General features: G+C 39.1%; 1 protein-coding gene across 1 annotated transcript in view; it reads left to right on the top strand.

The window, feature by feature from the left end:
* The window catches only part of LOC124158736 (ecdysone-induced protein 78C), a 522,961-nt gene continuing 503,146 nt past the window's right edge, over positions 1 to 19,815 (top strand). The window contains exon 1 of the mRNA XM_046534004.1: positions 1 to 203. Coding sequence (XP_046389960.1) covers positions 73 to 203 — 131 coding nt within the window. The 5' untranslated portion in view covers positions 1 to 72. The remainder of the gene's footprint in view (positions 204 to 19,815) is intronic.

Raw genomic sequence — 19,815 nt, 5'->3', positions numbered from 1 at the left:
GGCGGTGGTTGTGGTGGCCGGCGGCGCGGGAGTGCTGCTCTTCTTCGCAGGTCCGAGGTTCGGCCGGGGAGGATGGAGGTGGGCGGCGGAGGGGGCGGGGGGCGAGCGGCGGCCGCGGCGGTGACCGGCGTCCCGTCGCCGCCCTCCTCGTCCCACTCCTCGTCGCCCCCGGGCGGGGGAGACGGAGCCACGATCTTCTCAAGGTACGACCACGCTTTGTCTATCACATCTACCTCCAGGTTTGTTCATTAAGGCTACACCTGGTATGGAACTTGGATAATACGCCCAATGGGTTGGGGGAGAGGATCGGGGGATAGGGCCTTCTCGAGATACGACGCACCACGCGCTTCTTTTATAAAGTTACACGGTTTGTTACTTCTACCACACGATTACTTACGATTACTTCTACCACAAGGTTTTTTTATGAGGCCACACCGGTTAGAGAACCTGGGATATTTGTGATATACCTACTACGTTACTATGTGTCTAATTTCGATAAAGCAGAGTTATTAGGCTGTGGAGCATAAGAAGAGATAGCAAGTAAAAAATGGGGGCCCCGAGCTTCTCAAGGTACGGCGCATCGCGACCACGCGCTTGTTTTATGAAGCTACTCGGTTTGTTGATTAAGGTTATAGCTGGTATGGAATCTGGGTGGTACACACAGTAGTTAGGGGGAGAGGGAGCCTCCGTCATCTCGGGGTGCGACGCACCAAGCGCTTCTTTTATGAAGCTACATAGTTTGTCTGTCTTATCTACCACGAGGTTTGTTTGTTAAGGCCACACCTGGTATTGAATCCGTATGATACATCCAATAGGTAGGGGAAGAGATATTCTCAAGGTACGACCACGCGCTTGTTCTATAAAGCTACACCAAATCTACTCTATCAAGGTTTAGTCGTTAAGGCTACAATTGGTGTGGAAACCGGGACCTGGGTGATACACCCAGTAGGTGGGGGGGGGGGAGAGAGAGCCACGATCCTGTCGAGAATCTACGCATCGCGACCACGCGCGTCTTTTATAATGATACACGGTTTGTTTATCACATCCAATACAAGGTTTGTTTATTAAGACTACACCTGGAATGAAACGTGGGTGATACACCCAATAGTATGTGCCTAATTTCGGCAGTAGCACGGAGTTATCATCTTGAAGGGCGTGAGGAAACGGAGGAAGTAAAAATAATACGAACGTGATAGTGAATGGTGGTCAATAGGGACCAAAATATGTCGAGGAGAATATATGTACGCCCACGGGCGGGGGAGAGGGAGTCACGATCTTCTCAAAGTACGACGCATCGCGACCGCGCGCTTCTTTTATACAGCTACACGGTTTGTTTATTACAGCAACCAAAAGGTATTGAGAACACACTTGATGAGATAATTAGGACCTGGGTGTCACACCCAGTGTGGGAGAGGGGGTCACGATCTTCCCAAGGTACGACGCATCGCGACCACGCGTTTTTTTTTTTTCAAGCTATACGGTTTGTTTAATAAGGCTACCTTGGTATGGAATCTGGGTAATACACCCAGTAGGTCAGCATGTGTCTAATTTCGATAGCACGGAGTTATCGTGTTGATGGGCGTAAGAAGTGAAAAAATACGATCAAGTGTGTGAATGACATTGTTAAGCCAACAGTTAGGTAATTGTGAGATACCTTTATAATTATTGCTTTCTTCAAAATTACTTTTTGTGAGCCTTGGCGATTTTGTATTCACATCATGTCTTCTTTTGTAATAGTCTTTCTTTTGAATTTTGATTGCATGATATTATGAAGTTATGTATATCTTTTCTTTTTTATACTATTTTATTGGCTTATATTTTTTATGTATTGTAATTTTGTTCTGGGTTTCTATGCCCGTTAACAAACCATATTATTATTATTATTACTTCGGTTCATCATATACTCGGCTCGTAGTTGTAATGGCGTGGTTTGTTTGCTTCATTTTGTTGAAATCTATTACTTCTCCGTGGAATCTTGGTTGAAATTTATCTTGTTTGGTAGATCTGCTGATTTCACTGATAGGTGATCGTGGTACCCTACTGAGTAAAGTATTTCTCTACTCATCTAATTGAAACCCAGATTATGCCATTGGGCATCATTATTAAAAAACCTTTATTTACGAGATGGCCCTTTGGTAAGGAATTGCACCCCCTGATTCCTTAATGAGAGAAATTCGCACGCCTGTGGCGTAGTCTGGGGTAATTTTTACCTCCACCTCTCCAAACCAATGGCTGGGTATAAAGTGTCCCCCCCTATTGACTCACTTTGCGACCGCTTGTTTATTCTTGAGGATACGTGCTCGCGTTTGCTGAATCCTTGGTTGAAATATATTTTGGTTGGTATTGATGTTTCGGCTCTGTTATCTTCCATGTTTTCTCCGGGATCGCCGTGATTTGGCAGTTTTAGTTTGTTGAATGTACTAACACCTCCTTGGGCTTAAGTTAATGCTTCTCACTGGGGACATTTCGTAACGTTTTTATTAGCGATGTGCGAGTACTCGAAAATTCGAGTCGGGTCGAGTAGTTGATACTCGACTCGAGTGTTTCCAGTTGCATTACGGATCTCGAGTCTAGTAGTTTCGGTTACAGAGCTTTCGAGGCCAGTAAGTACCAAAATTTGCCGACTGGAAGCGCTATAATTCATGTAATGATATCATTTTTGAATTCCATACGTCGTTCTAATGCCTTGGCCTGGGAATTTCAGCTTGTTGTATACGTAGCAGTCAACCACAATAGTTGTCGACGGGGGCTCCGAATACCATTTCGTCAGCCGCGACCGGACTACCGACCCGGCGGCGTACTCGGAGTAATCCGAGTGGACCGCTGCATCGCTCATACTTTCTTATGCGATACTTTTGTGCCCTACCCTACTTTCTTAATTCAAACGCCGAGAGAATAGGGTAAAATTGTCTAGATTTATGAGAGAAATTAAAATGTACAACTTTAAGGTTTTGGCGGACAACGCCGGTCTTTCCCGTTTTTGACACAATTACCATCAACGTTCCTCATTATAATTTTTTTTACATCAGGCTAAGGAATCAGATTAGAAAATTCACCAGGGGATCGGACAAATGAGATTACGATGGAGCATGCATTGTTAAATTGCCTGGCCCAGAAATACTTGGCTCGACTCGATACTCGCGAGTAGTTTTCGACTCGACTCGAGATCAAAAAGTGCTACTCGCACATCCCAAGTTTTTATTCCTCACTCTTAGAGAATAACAGTTTAGTAAATAGAGTACTTGACTACTGATCTAAGGCATCTTGGTTCTAACTCGGTTAAATCTTTGGGACCCCATGAATAAAACTCCTTGAAGTACACAATGAGTCATGGAAGAAACCTGCCATAAGCATCCGCTAGTTTTACGTCTGTGGCTTAGTGATGAGTGAGCCGTACATCCTTTGGTTGAAATAAACGGTTGTATACCAGGATACGCTCCAGGTGGGACACCGCGTGACTCCGCGCTTACTCTACAGAAACGGCGTGGTTTGGAAATTATAGTTTTCCTATCCATCGGTTCAAATTTCTTTTAGTCGATGCAGATATTTCTGTTCTGTTATAATTATTTTAGGGGAGTGTAATAGGCTCGTAGTGCATTGCGTGCTTAGATTCTTAGGAAAGGGTCCCAATTTTCAAGCCTTACCACACCTCCAAGCCATTGTAGTTCGAGGTGGTCCATGGAAAATGGCTCCTCCTACCCTGGGTGGGCGAAGTTCGCATGCCTGTGTTGTAGAACGACGGGGAGAGATCTGCCGTCACCTATTAAAACTGATCTTCAGGTTGATACACTGAGTGAGATTCCTTATATTTATTTTCAAGGAAGAAATAGTAGACTTAGAGCATAAGGGAATGCCATTCAAGGATAGGGTGAAGAGTAGTGTACTTCATGTATTGCTGAAGGAATAAATAAAATTTAAAATTAGGCACTGCCGTATGTTGAGTAAAATTTGTGTGTCGTGTTCCGTATGAAACTAGCCTTACCGACGGTAGCACATAGTTATTAGTGATTTCATTTTAGAGGATTAGGCTAATATTTTCTTTCTTGTCTCTTAAAACAATATCACCCCACGTTGATTGATTCTTTTTATATTGAGGGGTAAAGGTTTGATGGATTGATTTTTGTTGAGTTCGTCATAATTTTTCTGCTTGGGTACAATTTTCAATTTATTGGCTGGGAAATTGAAATTCAGTTGCCAATTGGTTACTATTTGGCTATTTGTTGAAGTATATGGCAAATAATCTGTCCGAGTGCTACCCTTTCCTCCGGTGTGTCATCCAAAATAAATTGTTGAATTGTGAAGAAAGAGCTTACATGCGTCCATTCCTACTGATGAATTTGGAGTTGGAGCACGGCTGTTGAAAGGGTCTCAATTGTCATCCTGATGAGAGAATAAAAAAAGTAATCTCATATCTCTTCACCGGTGCATCAACCATACATATCAGTAGAATAATAAAATTTACAGAAGGTTTGATTGATGGAAATAGATGTTAGATATATAGATCAGATTTGCGCGTTTAAGTCATTCATTTAGCACAGGAGAGCGAGTGAATTTTTATTTGCTATGCAATTTAAAAAAGTTCTGGCTATTGGAAAAAATTGCAAAGCGGCTATTTTAGAGGTGTCCTAAAGGCTACACCTAGTATTCGACACAGAACCTTATAATTCTTAGTCCAGTGATATACCCATTCGGTAAATAAGTCGAATATCCATAGTAAAGGCTTATCACGTTGACGGGCGTAGGAAAAAGTCAAAAGAATACGAACAAATGAATGGATGGATGTCATCGAAAAATTTGTAACAGAGAAATTTATGTACCATCAAAATGTATTCTTCAAGAGACTTAGCAATATGCAAGTACCCTCGCCATTAATTTGGTAAATGTGTTTTTGATCCGAATTAACACAACTTGTTTGAATCCTCTTGGATTGAAGGGTTTTCTGAGAAGATAATGGTGATCCGTTTTGGTGATGTTTGAAAAACTTTTCTATTACCGATCTCCGTCCGACGGAGATGTTATAAATCTATTACCCGGGTACTTCTAGTCAATATCACGCAATTTTCGACGTCGTATCACTCTCGTCAAACCTTCCGGCGACTCCACGTAGTTATCCTTAATGGTTGAAATCAGGTCAGCTTTCAACGCCTCCCCGAACAACAAGGCAACAACGTACTTCGCTCCGTCACTGAAGATGGAAGCACTATCGGATTGGTTTAGCGTCGTAGATAGAATAATCATTTGCTTCTTTCTAAGGACCTAGGTTCAGATTTTCGCTTGTTGATAGAAATATCTTTGCCAATTCCCTATACCTGATCTTACGCCATTTGATATCTTAAAAGAAGTAATAACTTAAGGTCATAAAAATTATGCAAATATACCTTCCGAGTTTCTCTTCTTCATATCATCGAGACTTAAATTTGTCACGTATTCTGTTAAATGCATATCTCCTCCACCTCGGAATTCCCCCATTTTATTTTTCTCCAGGATGAAACTTGTTATAATGGAGGTAGTTATTTAGTGTTGTCTCTCCGTGACGTACACAGTTTACAAAACCTCACAAATGCAGTTAAAGATTCCCGTTTCCCCATTGTTGCATTTATCCAAGCCTTGGCATGATTTTCATTTTATTGGGGTTTTGGGGTACGACACGACATGGCGCAGAAGCCTGCAAAATATTATTCTATCTCCCTAAATTAATTATCTTCGCTTACTCTTTCCCATATATTCCGTAGTTATTCGTGTTTTTTAGGGTATGGTGATTTAAATTTAGCCATTTTTGAGATTTTTCCTGAGTCTTAGCAATTAAGGATTAAAGTAAATTAAGAAAAAGAGAAGACGATTGCCTAATTTTATGGAATGGACTTATCTCATTATTTGGCAGTCAAAATTTACGTTCCATAATCAGAAAATTTTATTTATCACTACATTACCGAAAACGAGCGCTATTTGACCTTTGGATCGTGTTTTGTAACATTTAGCGATTATGCGTACACGAATATCTATGCCCTGGATAGGGGCAACCTACCCAGGCGGGATTCCAGTCCGCGGCCTTCAGTTCGGAAGGCGAACACTTCACCCCGCCACCACCGAAGCCGGCCAAGCATGGTACAAAATATCCACAATCTATGGTAAGGCAGTTGTTGAATCCATAATTATTTTGGCCAAGTGCTAAAACTTAGATTGTCTTCCAAGTCTTCTTGTTGCTCTTCCTTCCGGTCTTCTTGGCTCAAAGATGCTCGCTTACTAGCGTTATTGTACATCTTTAATTTCTTGAAGACTCATACACATAATTGAAACTCAAATACGTGGTTGATAGATTCCGTATTTGAAGCTGACGCTCTTCATGCTTCCAATGGCTGCGTAAGTTTCCAGATGTGCTATGATCAGAGGCATAAAGTGAAAACCATGATAAAGAAAGAAAAGTGAACATTCCCACTTTAATTAAACCAGAATTGGAAAATAATATTTTTATCATTATTTCTTCCAACGGTTAATTCCTCATTCAATATTACGAGTGATACTTAGTACCAGTGGTGGATTCAGGATAGGGACAACTGGGGGGACTAAGAGGGTGTAATCTTCCAGCAGTAGTGGGGGTTCGAAAAAAAATTACCATTCTATCTAGTGCAAATCGGATACCCTAGAGACCCTTTAGGACCCCACACCCATAGAATCGCCACTGCTTAGTACCTTGAGCACCTTGTGCACAAAGCTTTATGTTCTGGAATGTCTCAAGTTGAGTTAACAAGTTAACGCCATTTTCGTTATTTTGTTCATACCTATTCCCTTTATTGGCTCTTAACATTTCATTATTAGTGATCAAATATTTGAGATATGTGAATGATGATCACAGGTGCAGTATAAAATTTTCAGTGATTTTCTCTTTTTTTGCAAGAAGACCTTTATTAACTTTACCGCATGTGTATTTCTGTATTCTGAAGGTTTTATTTCCTTCAATGCGACTTAATTGAATTTCTTCGTTTGAAAGGTTCTGAAATGTATCGCTTCTCTTTAGATTGGAATTGAAAAGGTTTTCTCGTTAATGGTTGTATTTGTGTCATTCCGGAAATAATTGATGAATTTTGATGAAAGATATCGCTTCAATCTCAAACCGTAATTATATTTGTAGATGGAGCTCATCCTTGTGTGTTTTGCATAATTAATAATGTGTACGAATATTTCATTTGGTGGGTCAATATTATCTCACGCAAAAAAAGCGAAAATTTGCGGGCGCGTGATAATTAAATGGTAAATTTCAATGACCAATTTTTTTTTTAGTTTGGAGGAAAACGGAGATTTTTTTGACAGCGAAGCGGAAACCAGGCGAATGCCCACGGTAATCTCTCATGCACCGCCATTTTGACACCTGTTTCAATGGAATCCTTTTCACTCCGCCGGAACCTCTGCTTATGCATTTTGAGTGAAGGATGGAGGACATAGAGTTTCGAGGTAGCGGGATTCCGATGGATTTCTGCTCTGCATGCGGAACTCAGTCAAAGCGGAACCCTTAGTCATCGGAAGTTGGTCCAAATGCACATCTGCGATTTCTTGTGTACACCGCAAGGAGACAAGATTCCAATTTAATACACACATCGGGTATTGTACATCGGGTCTATACAGCATACGTTTTAACTCGCTTTCAATTCTGCTTTCAAAGCTTTTACTTCTCGTATTTTTTGGATGAAAAAATTAAACTTTGTTTTTTTCGCAGAATTTTTATTTAAAACACGACTGCGGTTTCGACGCTTAACGTCACGTCAAGCGTCGAAATCATGGTAGTGTGTTACTAAAATTCTGTGGAAAAACGCAGTTTAATTTTTTTCATTCAAAATGTTCAGCAAATTCCCTTAAAACCACCAACTTCTCATATTTTAATTTACCAGTGATCACGCCCTTTGCTCATTATATATTTACCCCTCCTTAAGTACTTATCCTCTGATTTATCTCGGGATGAATTACGTAGGAAATCTCACACAATTTTTATTTTAAATTCCTTGACAGCAGTAGACTTGAATTTTCGGTCTTAATCAAGAAATAAAAAAATTGATATGAATCCTTCAATCATAATTTTTTCTAATGGTTAATTCCTGATTTGATATTTCGATTTATACTAAGTACTTAGAGTGCCAGGTGGATAATAATTATATTTTACATCCTTGAATGCCTAAGTTATGCGATGCTCACTAAGCTGAATTACTGCCGTTTGCCTTCTAATATCTTTATTGAAGAGGAATAACTAATTTTTTTGTCTTTTGCTGAATTGAAAGATGGCTAGTTAAAATATTTCACCGATATTACACTAAGCAAAATAAATTATTTTTTCTAATTCTGCGTTTTCTATCAAGCTCTTATGAGTTGGCGTCCCTGTCGTTTTAAAAAAATTACACAGGCGATGTCGCATGAGTAAATATTAAAATAATCTCTCAGTATTTAATTTTCATTAAAAATCCTCAGTTTAGCTCTCTCGTAAATTTCTCTGGGAGAATTTCATCATAATGGAATATAAAAAAAGATGGCAGCATTCAAATGCAATAGGGTATATATATCAAAGGGTAAAGTATCATGTTAACTGGCCTAAATTATGAGTTTAATTGAGAGAACTCCGCGCGAGAGAAAAAATTAAATATTTAAATAATTGTAAAATCGCTGTAAACAATTCTTCACAAGTTTTTACTGTGGAATAATTAGGCAAAGGTAGCATGATCATAAGGAATGAAAAGGTTACTGCAGATTCTGAGACGGATTAATTAATTGAGGAACTTTCCATTTTTTTAGTGAATTAAAATTAAACAATCATTGAATTTAGTATAAAATTTAATTTATTTAATGTGTTAAATAAGAGCATCATTACATTTTACTAAAAATAATTATTTGTTTAATAGTTACTGGAAGAGAATAAGTAATGTGTAATTTGGGAAATTATTGAGGATGCCTGAGAAAAGATTAACGGATGGATGAAACTGCTACGAAGTGATCGTCATGTATGAAAAATCTTCCGGTTGAAGATTTTTACTAAAATAAAGAAAGCAAAAGAGGATAACATAGACGTAATATCCAAGTAGGTGTGATTGAGACGTTGGAATAATTCTATGTTTGACGTACTTCTTGGATGTGAAAAGGATATTTACGTCAGGGTGCCAGAAAAAAGGTGCATAGATGGGTAGAAGGAAACGATCGATTTGCGTTCACGTGAAACTTTTATCTATATCTGTGGCAGGATTTTGACGAGAAATAGGGATTGACTCGAATAAGGTATGATTCGATTAGCAAGAGCATTCAGATGCTTACATACTGCAAGATTCGAAATACTCTAATGTAGAGGATGCGAACCACAGCATGCGGTATCGGCTCCGTTATGCGCTTTATCAATTCTTACAAAGACCCATGCGAGAAGATTTCGCTACTTGCCTGAGCAGTTTTTCTTATTTTCTTTTCTAAAAAATCGTATTTTAGAATGTAGAAATTCTTTAATCACTAATGTAATTAAATGAAAAGTACTGTGTCAAGCTCTATTTGCTTAAATTTGAAGTTTCACGGAATTCGTATCATTTCTATTCTAAAACATTTGAAGGATTTATTATTTTATTCGATTAGGATCACCATGTCTCGATTCACCCTGCACTGTTATTATCCTCTTTTATTGGACCCAAAAAAATTTCTGCTATCGGTTGAGAGGATAAAGTTACACCTTCAATGGACAAATCATCATTTCTCCATCTTCTTCTGCAAGTATAGAGAGGTTCTAAAAGACCCTGTGGCATGGTGATTTTTCTCCCCTCCCGTTCGGTAAATCTCATTCGGTCGCAAGCTCGAAAGTGAAAGGAATTCTCGATAATTAATTGCAACTTCTTATGGAAATATCCGTTTTTTTTCCTTAGTCCCGAGAACGAAAGGAATAAACTAATGCCTTTCCCGGAGAGATCATATCAGGAAAAAACCCTTACGGAACTTTCCGTTTTTTTGTTTTCGTGGAGAGACTTGGGATGTGAATTGATGAGATCCATCCATCCACGTTGTTCCACGGATGAGTGTGGGGAAGCGCACTCCTTTTATTTACCGCCTCAACGTGTCCGGCGCAAAAAAATCGGTAAAAACGTGAGGTTCTCAGCTGTGGTTTTTCCCTTTTATTCCTTCAATATTTGTCTCTTAGTTCTTCTCATTTCAGTGCTTTTTATCCTCAACAACGCACTTACCTGAATACCGGTTGATTCCTGATCGTAACAGTGATTAGCAGATCGACTTCAGTTATTAGATTACTAGTCAGAATTTTAAACTTTCGTTACATGTTGGCCAGTAATTCAATTTGAAGTCGGTTTAGTTGATCGTAATTAAGCATGGGAGATTTTCATTTGGAGGTTTATACTACCTTCTGAATGCTTCAATTTGTTGTCAAACGATTAAAAATCAACCCATATTTATTAATTTCCTTTTTGTGCATGAAAGTCTTACCTTTACTCTTTCGTTGTATTTTTCCCACTTTAAACGGTAACTTTATCGACATAACTAGTCGTGAATAATTTTATAACAACATGCATAGTAAATGGAGTAGTGGTTTCTGTTCGAAAGATGATTACTTATGCAGATTCTTTTCGTCTTCATTATGCTCATCATTTTATCAGTACCTTTTTCTTCCGTCATTGCAGTTAAGTCTTGCTGTATCCACTTCAATTATATTTTACCCCATCGTCTCAATCATCACGCTTCCTCAAGTGTTATTCTCATTATTTTATTTCTTGTCTTTTCTCATCTCGATGCATTTTGGACCTTAGCCGTGCCAAGAGCTCTTAAATGCAGTTCAATCCAGTCAAGAAATCGTGTTCTGCGAAAATATTCTTTTCCCCTAAACTCTCCTCATTTATTGTCTGTCTACTTGAAGCCCCCTAGAAGCAAAAATCGCAAAAGTATTTATGGAAAATTAGGACTGGATTGAAACGATAGTTTTCAACAAAAGTTTTCTTTAAATTCATGAAAAATTATATTAGTATAAGACATGTAACTAAAATATTTTATTTTCAAGCAAATAATAAAAAAAACTAATAAAGCACTGTTACAGTTTCCTTAAAATGTTGATTTCATCCACCTTTTCCATGCTTAAATGTTACAAATTGAACAACCATGACTTGCCCCCCCAGTTATGATCCTGGGTACGCCCTTGTTTCCAGTGTTTTTCTGCTTCGGTTACTTATTCGCTGAATTAATTTACTTTTATCACTATATCAGTATCAAAAGTCATTATTCAATAAAGAATAGCTATTAATTATATTGGCCTTTTTCTTGTACCTGCAGTCATTAAAAATATTTAGAACAACGTTATTTTTTGCGTGTGAGTTTTTTTAGAGATACGATATTAAGTAGGGTGCTTATGATTCTGGCAATCATTTGGATAAATTCACGCTGAAGAGTTGGTAATTTTTATTTTCATAAGTTTTAGGCAAAAATATGGTTCAATCTACTTCAAGCTCTTTTATAAATAGTTAATATGGGTATCGGGTTGGTGTGGTGGCTAGAGTGTTGGCTTCCCACCCGGTTGGCCCGGGTTCAAATCCCGGCAGCGACAGAGAATTTTCAGTGACTGCCCGATCCCTGCTTGACTGTTGTGTGGAGGACATTTCAAGCGCAACAATCCGTCCGTCGGATAGGACGTTAAGCCGTGGTCCCCTTGGTGCCTTTCGTTGAGAGCAGGCTAATGTCGACGCCGGGTTTCTCTCCACCCTTCCTCACCCAGCCTTCTCTCATGGCGCAAATGACCTCAGCTGTCGGTCGCCTCCTCCAAATACCATACCATCTACAATAATTAATATATAACATATCCTCGTCGAAAATTTTATTGCCTCCTCTTTGTATTAATATTTGTGATCTTCCCTTATCGTTTCATTACGAGCGAAACTATCCCCCCATAAAATTCGGCGAGCAGTTCCTTTACAGTTTCAAGTTTCCGATTTTGTGCAGATGCCTTTTGGTTTTTGTGTCCCTTCGGGCAGTGAACAAACCTCTTGGCGTGTGTTTCTCGGGCTTCTGTGGCATGAGAACTGAATCTTGTGTGTCGGTTAGCTATTTGAGTTTAGCCAGTGGAGCGAAGAAGCCTCCATGGAGGTACTTCTTCTTTGTTCGCTTGAGAGTCGCACCGAATTGGGAGCCCTCACCAATCTCGTCTTGGCAAGTCTACTCCACATTGATCGTCTGGAGGACTCCTTTGTTACTTTACTTTATACAATTTACTCAGCTTTCTCTAATTTCTCCCGTTCACATTGTTTTACGTATTTTATCCCAAATTATTCCTAAGAAACTAGGCTAACTACGCTATGCTGGATGTGCTTTACATTACATTACATTTTAGATGAAATTTACTTCGACTCAAAGGAAGTGTATGCAAGAATTGCTTATCAGCGAGGTATTTCAGCAATTTCAATACTCAGGATTTACTTAGTTTAAATATCATGTTAAATTTGAGGAAATTAGTATTGAATCAATCTGTCTAGAGAAACTTTTTACCCCATAGACTTTTCGAGTCAAAGAAATTGTCTCAAATTTTAGCTAGTTTTATAGTGACTAAATATTTCGAGGTTCTGCAATGCTTGTTGAATTTCATTATGATTTTAAGCTAGCAGTAAGTATTCGCCTTGGAAAACCTCAATGAAATGACTTTCAAGGAAACCGGGATGAAATTTATTGATCATGGACTTGACCTCATTGTATGTATTCATGAAAACCATATCACCTATACTTTTCTTTTAAAATTATAATTACAAGTATTTTATTTGGCATAGGTTTACTTCTTCAAATTTAGAGAAAATTTATACTTAATTCAAATGAAAACATTATAGAAAAATATGGAGGGGGTGTGAGCAAATATTTTTTAAAAGAATTCTTTACCCAAGTGAGGGACAGCTCCAATTTATCTTTGGAAGCCTATCTTTGGATTTAGTATATCGAGGCAGGGTTATAAAAGTTCTTCTCGACTTTTAATTAACTTCTCTCATATTAACTTTAAGGAAAGCCGGGGTGAACTTTATTAATCACGAACTTTTACTTATCATATGCATCCATAAAAACCATATAACGCATGCTTTTTCTTTAATGTTTTTATAAAATTTGCCGTTTAATTCAGCATGGGTTAAATTTTCCCTATCGAGATCAAATTTACACAAAATTCTGATGAAAATAAAAAAGAAATATGAATATGGAGGGGTGTGAAAAATATTTTTGTAAAAGAATTCTTAACCCAAGTGAGGTACAGCTCCAACATATTTATCGAAGCCTATCCTTGGATTTCGCACAACGAGGAACTGTTAGAAAAATACTTCTCCACTCTTTCATTCGGGAGCAAGAATGGACAGTGTAGTTCCTAACTCATCCTTGTAAGAGCGATTATCTTCGCCTCCTCTCCATTCTCTCCGCATACTTCCGCCTCCCTTTGTTTTCCACGCGAGGGAGCCCACTGTTCCCCTCCCCCCCCCAAAAAGCCCGCTGGGCAGCCGGGGGAGAACACACCCTCATTTTCCCCGGATCCTCTGCGTGCCTCGGTTGCTAGCGTGTGTGGGTGTGTGTGTGAGTGGAACACGGGCGGCCCTTGTTTTTCCGCGTGCCGCTCCTCCGTCCTCTGCGCACGCTCACCGCGGCCCCAACTCTCCCTCATACCCTCCTTCCCCTCGGGGTGCCGAGGCGTGGTGACGTTGCCGGACCGAGCGTGTGTTCCTCGTTTGGTCTGAGCGATGAGGGACTCTGGGGGTCTGTCCCGGCTCGTTTGCGTGAGGAGCGTGACCGATAGGGACCATTGGAGCCATTAGGGCTTCCCCAGAGAGAGAGAGAGAGAGAGAAAGTTGGGGGAGGGTAGAGGTCGATCTATTTCAGAGCCATTATAATCGAATTGAAAATAACTGCTCGGTTTGCTGCATGGAGCTTGATCCTATTTTTTTTGGATGGGTTTGTGAATTGGGACGTAATACTATACTGACGTCTCTCTTCTACCTGTCTTCATTTTCATGGGTGCTGATTTCTGTGAACGTAACCGTGTTGGTTAATTATCGATTTTATCCGAAAATCAGGGAACTATGTAAGAATAAGCGTGGTTTTGGAGTATTTTCTTGTACATTGTTTAACCCGGCCCGGCTCTTGTGCCCACGCGACGTGGATTGACGGATCACTCCATGACGCTGCACATTTTAGGGATCTTTCCACGTTTTCAGCTGACCAGAGGTTAAGAATACCTCAATGAAGTATAAAACAAGTTTTATTACATAGACACAGTTTGTACACACAAGTAGTGGCTTTAGGCGGGGAGTGCAAATATTCTCGAAGCAGAGAGAGAGAGAGTCAAGTGTCTTGAGTGAGAAAAAAAGGCAAGTGTCAAGGGATTCTTATAGTTTACGGCTTACCGTATGTTTCTTCTCAGGATGACGAACTAACCAGCAATAAGCAACTATCAAAATTAACCCGAACTGACCCTTGTCCTTCTGTGCACTTCCCTTTTATTCTACATCGGCCCAAGCTGGAAGGAGAGGGTTTCCGCTAGGCGTCCACCCCTCTAAGACTAGAACCGAAAGTAGAAATATGAAATGGCAGATCATGACTGAAGGTAATGGAATCCTACAGGGCTGTGGGGGAAAGGCAAAATGGAAATAGCTATTATTACAAATTTGGATTTAGGTTAAGTTATGAAAAATAGGTTTCGTAGACTAATTCTCTCTCTCTGTCTCTTTCTGGTAAACAATATTTATGTATACCGTCCCTTGTGCTCAAAAGAAGGCCACAAACCGACCCCCTGTTCATCTGGGCCAGGGCTCTTGTTCAAATGAGATTTTTTGTCATTACTTCAGCTCATAATATTGTACAACAAGGTTATATAGGCATATAATTCATAACATTTGATTGATGATTTGTTAAGGTTGATCTTATTCACTGGTTGTTTTCAGGTGGTTGATGAAATCAATATCAAAGGCTTGAGCTGGTCAAGTCGTTTCACTGCCTTCTGTTAAATCCAACAACGCTCGGGGAGCCCAGATCATAGAGCACTTATGCATGCAAATTAATGGAAAAATAAGAAATTAAAAGCAAAGTAAAAACATATATGTGGAGAGTTAGAGAGTTGTAAACAAAATGGGTAATGTGAGGAATGGGGAGAGACGTGAAAAGATCAGGAGAAGGAATTGTGTTGCACGAAAGTCCCAATTAGCTCCCACAATCAGTAAATAGGGCACACACTCAGACGGTACTAGTCCTTTGGAGGCATACAGCCAAGTGGGATCGAGGAAAATCCGCGGGGTAAATATCGAGGAATCAAGACTTGAGAAAAGTCTTAAGAGAACTTCGAATGAAACAATGAAAGCAAACCAACCGCTTTCCTAGGAAGTCGATCCATATCACCAAAAGATAAACAAAGCGTTGTGAAATCTAAATCGCGTTTGTTATATTGAATATTACTTGAAAACTTAGCGATGTAAGCATAGGTGGAAACAATTGGTTTTAAGATAGAGAATAGTGAAAGGAGTCTTTAAATGAGAACCTATAATAGGTGAAAAGAGTGGTGAACGGAATGGACAAGTCTTGTACTCATTACGGGATTTAATTTGTCAGCGGAACGACATGCTTCCGCTTTCCCGATCTTTATTCCATTAAGTATTAATTTTTATCTAGCTATCTATTTCCGTCAGCATCATCCATTGCAAGCTCCTGGAACACATCTTACTGTAGGTATTGTTTTGCTCTTAAGCATTCCTCATCATTGTCAGCGCCAGTTAAACCAGTATGGTTTAACTTATTCCAACTGCCCTTCATCATGATAATCTTAGATATTTATTTCTATTCATTCTCCTTTGCTGTCCTTATCAAAGATACTTTCTTTTCATTATTTTGTGAAGAGGTCTCAGTTCTGGTCTTTATCTTATTATGCCGTTTTTCTTTATGTCCGTTAATATCCTCATAAAATGTTATAGACTCTACGTAAGCTTTTAAAGGCCTCGTTAAATTTTTCGTTAAATCATATGATATGCCTCAAATATGGGTAATTTTATGGTCACGGTGAAACAAAAACCAAGTACTGTTCCACAAGTTTTTTTTTATTTGCTATCAACTAGTTTCGACGTCCATTCCGTCATTATCAAGACATACAGAACCAATTGTTCTGTTTGTCTTTATAATGACGGCATTGCTTTGTAATAATCGGAATAATGACGTAATGGACGTCGAAACTAGTTGACAGCAAATTTTAAAAAAAGGATGTGGAACAGTACTTGGTTTCTGTTTCTTCATGAACATTTAATCGTTCCACCAAGTAACTTCCGAATCAGTTGATCTTAATTTTATGATGATTATTTGGTGATATCATTAGTCCTCAACCTAGTAGAACCAACGCATCATAATTAATAATAGCATAATATTTTGGATTATTATATCTAATTGGAGGTCAATAACTGTGGCCATTAGGCCCCAGATGGAAAGAAAGAGTGGAATTGAACTCACCCTCGAATGGTTATTAGCATTTCCTGCTAACCCAGAATTCAACTTTTCGGAAGTTATTATCACTTTTCTACAGTTTGGAATACACCAAGCGAATTTTTAGATTTTGTCAGACGAAGTTCCTCAAAGTTATGCCAAATTGGTAAATTGGTTCTGGAATAACTCTACCAATACTTGGTTATAGATGATCCGTTGGAGACCAGATTCCTTACCCCTTTATCCATCAGTTCTTGCAATCACGGAATTTGCTCGTAATAAACGAGTGTCATTTTTCCCCTTTCCATCGATTTCAGGTGGGTTCTCTTCGGTTTTCTTCATTCGTTTGCGTGAGAGGATGCGTCTAGATTTTTCAGATCGATAAGTTTGCGTGCCGGCGTATGCATGCGTCGATGACGTCCACGTGAGAATGACACTTTCACGATAAAAAGGAAAACGAGAGAGCGTCATCGCTCACGCGCGTGATTATTTCATCTGCGCGGGTAAATTCTTTCTGATGCCGGAGATACTTAGCACCGCGTGGTCTATTCGCACGTTTGACGCTGACGCACGCTAGCTGCATTCCTGCTTATAATTAATTACCTCTCGCTCAAAGGCTGGTGCTCGTGGCGTATTTTTGCGTGTCAAAATGACTTTTAAGTTTATTTTCGTGAAATTTTATTGAATTCTATGTTGTTCTGACGCGCCTAGGCCTTACACGACCCTCCGAAGTTCATGGAAATATTTCATTTCCGTTTAGTCGAGGAAAATTGATTGCTGTGTTGTAGAAATATTCTGAGCTCTTGTTCATAGTAATATAAAAAAATGGTGTAAACCATTATAGAGAATCAAAAATTTGTTTTTTTGATAGTTATATGCGTCGTTGTAAATTGGCATGAATATTAAGGATTCCTTAATCGCAGTCCTTTGCATCGTTTAATCTTCTCTTCTCTAGATTTCGAGCTCTATTGTTTTTATGCCGGGGGTCCAATGCAAGTAACGTCATCAGGTGAGTCAAAATCATAATTATTTGCGTGACAATGCCATCTGCGATCGAAGATAAATCTCCGAAGTAAAGGATGCGATGATACTCAAAAGCTTTAAATTAAACGGATATGTAAGCATAGTGGGTTGGGTTTTAGGGTGAGGGAAGTCGAAGTACCGTGGTTCAACCGGCGCCACTAGTAATTTAACTATGTTATTTTTGCGAATTTTTATCGCTGAATTGTTGCTAACGCATAGTCGTCGACTCATTCTCGAGGGAACGTAATAAATGGAAAAGTTCCATGAAAAAGTGTTTATGCAACCGTCAACACACATCATGTGTGAGAATCACCTAACGCGTAGGATACGCACACCTCTGTTCGGTCGCTATGATGAGGATTAGTTAAAATATTTGGAGGAATACATTTGTTCATTAGGAAAAGCTCACTGATTATGGCGTTTATAAATCCGTTTTTCTTGAGTTGAGTGAATAAATGCGGAATATACATTATTTTATTCAAGTTATTTAATCTAGCTTTCCCATATTTTTGTTACATTATCATGGAATTTCTGTTAATTTTAATATAAGAAACAATAATATTTTTGCTTGCATGTAAGATGGGCTATTTATATTAATTTTTTTATTTTTGGTTGGTAGGCACTTACAAATGTGTAAAAAATCCAGCAAACTTACCCAGCACGAAAAACATTTTATTGAATAACCGTAGCAGAAGTCGCTTCCAGAGGCTAGATGATAATTTAAACTTTGATATGCATACAGGAAATAAACATTATTACATCAGTTAGCGATATTCAGCCTATTTTTAGGTGAATAATTTTTTGGTTGTCATTTATTGTACTATGGACTCACTTCTATTTCTGCCGTTATCTTCCAATTTCATGTAATTTTTATTCTCCACGATAATTATAAAATTTTATTCTAAAATCGGGTAAAAATATGAGTTATTCTTCGCGAGTTTATTTGTGAGGAACATGGAGGAGTGAAGAAAACTTCAAATAAAATTGAAATAATTTGTCTTAAAAGGTATTCCCTAAGTCTAAAAATTAAATAACTTTCTGGTGCCCAAATTAGCGCTCGGATAAGTGAAACGTATTTCTTGCTTCCGGAGTAAAATTATTAATGCTTATTGACCCGCGAACCACCCTCTGCCGTACTCCCTCGCTCCCAGACGCTTTGCGTGGTGGTATCCGTACTCGAGTTTTATGAAAAATTCAGTTCTCAGATCCCAGAAGAAATTAGCGCGAGCATGGAGGATAGGGGCGAAGCATCCGTTGGAGCTCTCTTAATACCTCCGTCGTTTCATCGTCTTCCAATTGTAATGGGCTTTTTTGGGAATACATTTTTCATGGATGGTCGCCGTATTATTTTGTGAAAAAAATAATGAATGCACAAGGTTTAATATCCGGGGTTCCCATATTGAGATTTTCTTCTATTCCCCATCTTGTGCTTCAATAAATGAAGGGGATTGGGTTGGTGTGGTAACTAGAGTGTTGGATTCCCACCCCGAGGGCTCGGGTTCAAATCACGGCGGTGGCCGAGAATTTTCAGAAATTTCCCGATCCCTGCTGGAGGACAATTCGCACGTAACACCCCTTCCGTCGGATGAGACGCTAAGTCGTGGTCCCCTTGGCACCTTTCCTTAAGAGCAGGCTAATGTAGACGTCGGGTTTCTCTCCAACCTTCCTTACCTACCCTTCCCTCATGGCGCAAATGACCTCAGCTGTCGGTCGCCTCCTCCAAATACCATACCATACCAAAAAAATGAATGCTGCACAAGGTTTAATATTCGAGGTTCCATTAGTGAGAGTTCCTTCCTTTCCCCATCTTTTGCTTCCTTTCGGCAGCATAATTCCAACCCCTCCCACATCCCATGTTCTCTCATCTTTTCACCTTCCCACGACGCACTCAGAAATCCCTTAAAATTTTCCGTCTCCTTAATGTCTCCAAATTTTTTCTCGCTTCCACTCTGCCGAAGCTGCCGCTCGTGTAGGTGGAGGAGTTAGTTAAGGGCACCGCTTAAATTGCCTGGCTTTAGCTTGAGAACGCCTTGAAAGTATTCTCTTTATTTATTTAAGTTGTTTTTTATGCGTTATTTTATTCTTTTTGAAGTTTCATCGAGACATTATAGTTTTTAAAAGGATTATTCCTCGAGATTTAAAAGATTTTTATGAGTTTTCTTGAGTAACCTAATTGTCATGACTAAAAACATCAAAGATATTACGATTACTGGTTGAATGAGCGTACGACAAAAGTAAATTTTATCCTTTGTTTGTAATTAGTATCCGGGGAGTAGATAAGCTGTGCAGCGTGTTCAGATTACTGAATTTATGCTGCGGTCTTACGTGATGGGGAATTTCATGAAATGATATTTAAACTTA

Source organism: Ischnura elegans, chromosome 5 (assembly GCF_921293095.1).
Source record: "Ischnura elegans chromosome 5, ioIscEleg1.1, whole genome shotgun sequence".
Taxonomy (NCBI): Eukaryota; Metazoa; Arthropoda; class Insecta; order Odonata; family Coenagrionidae; genus Ischnura; species Ischnura elegans.
Note: the sequence above shows the minus strand (reverse complement) of the source record. Positions and strands in the feature narration are given on the sequence as shown.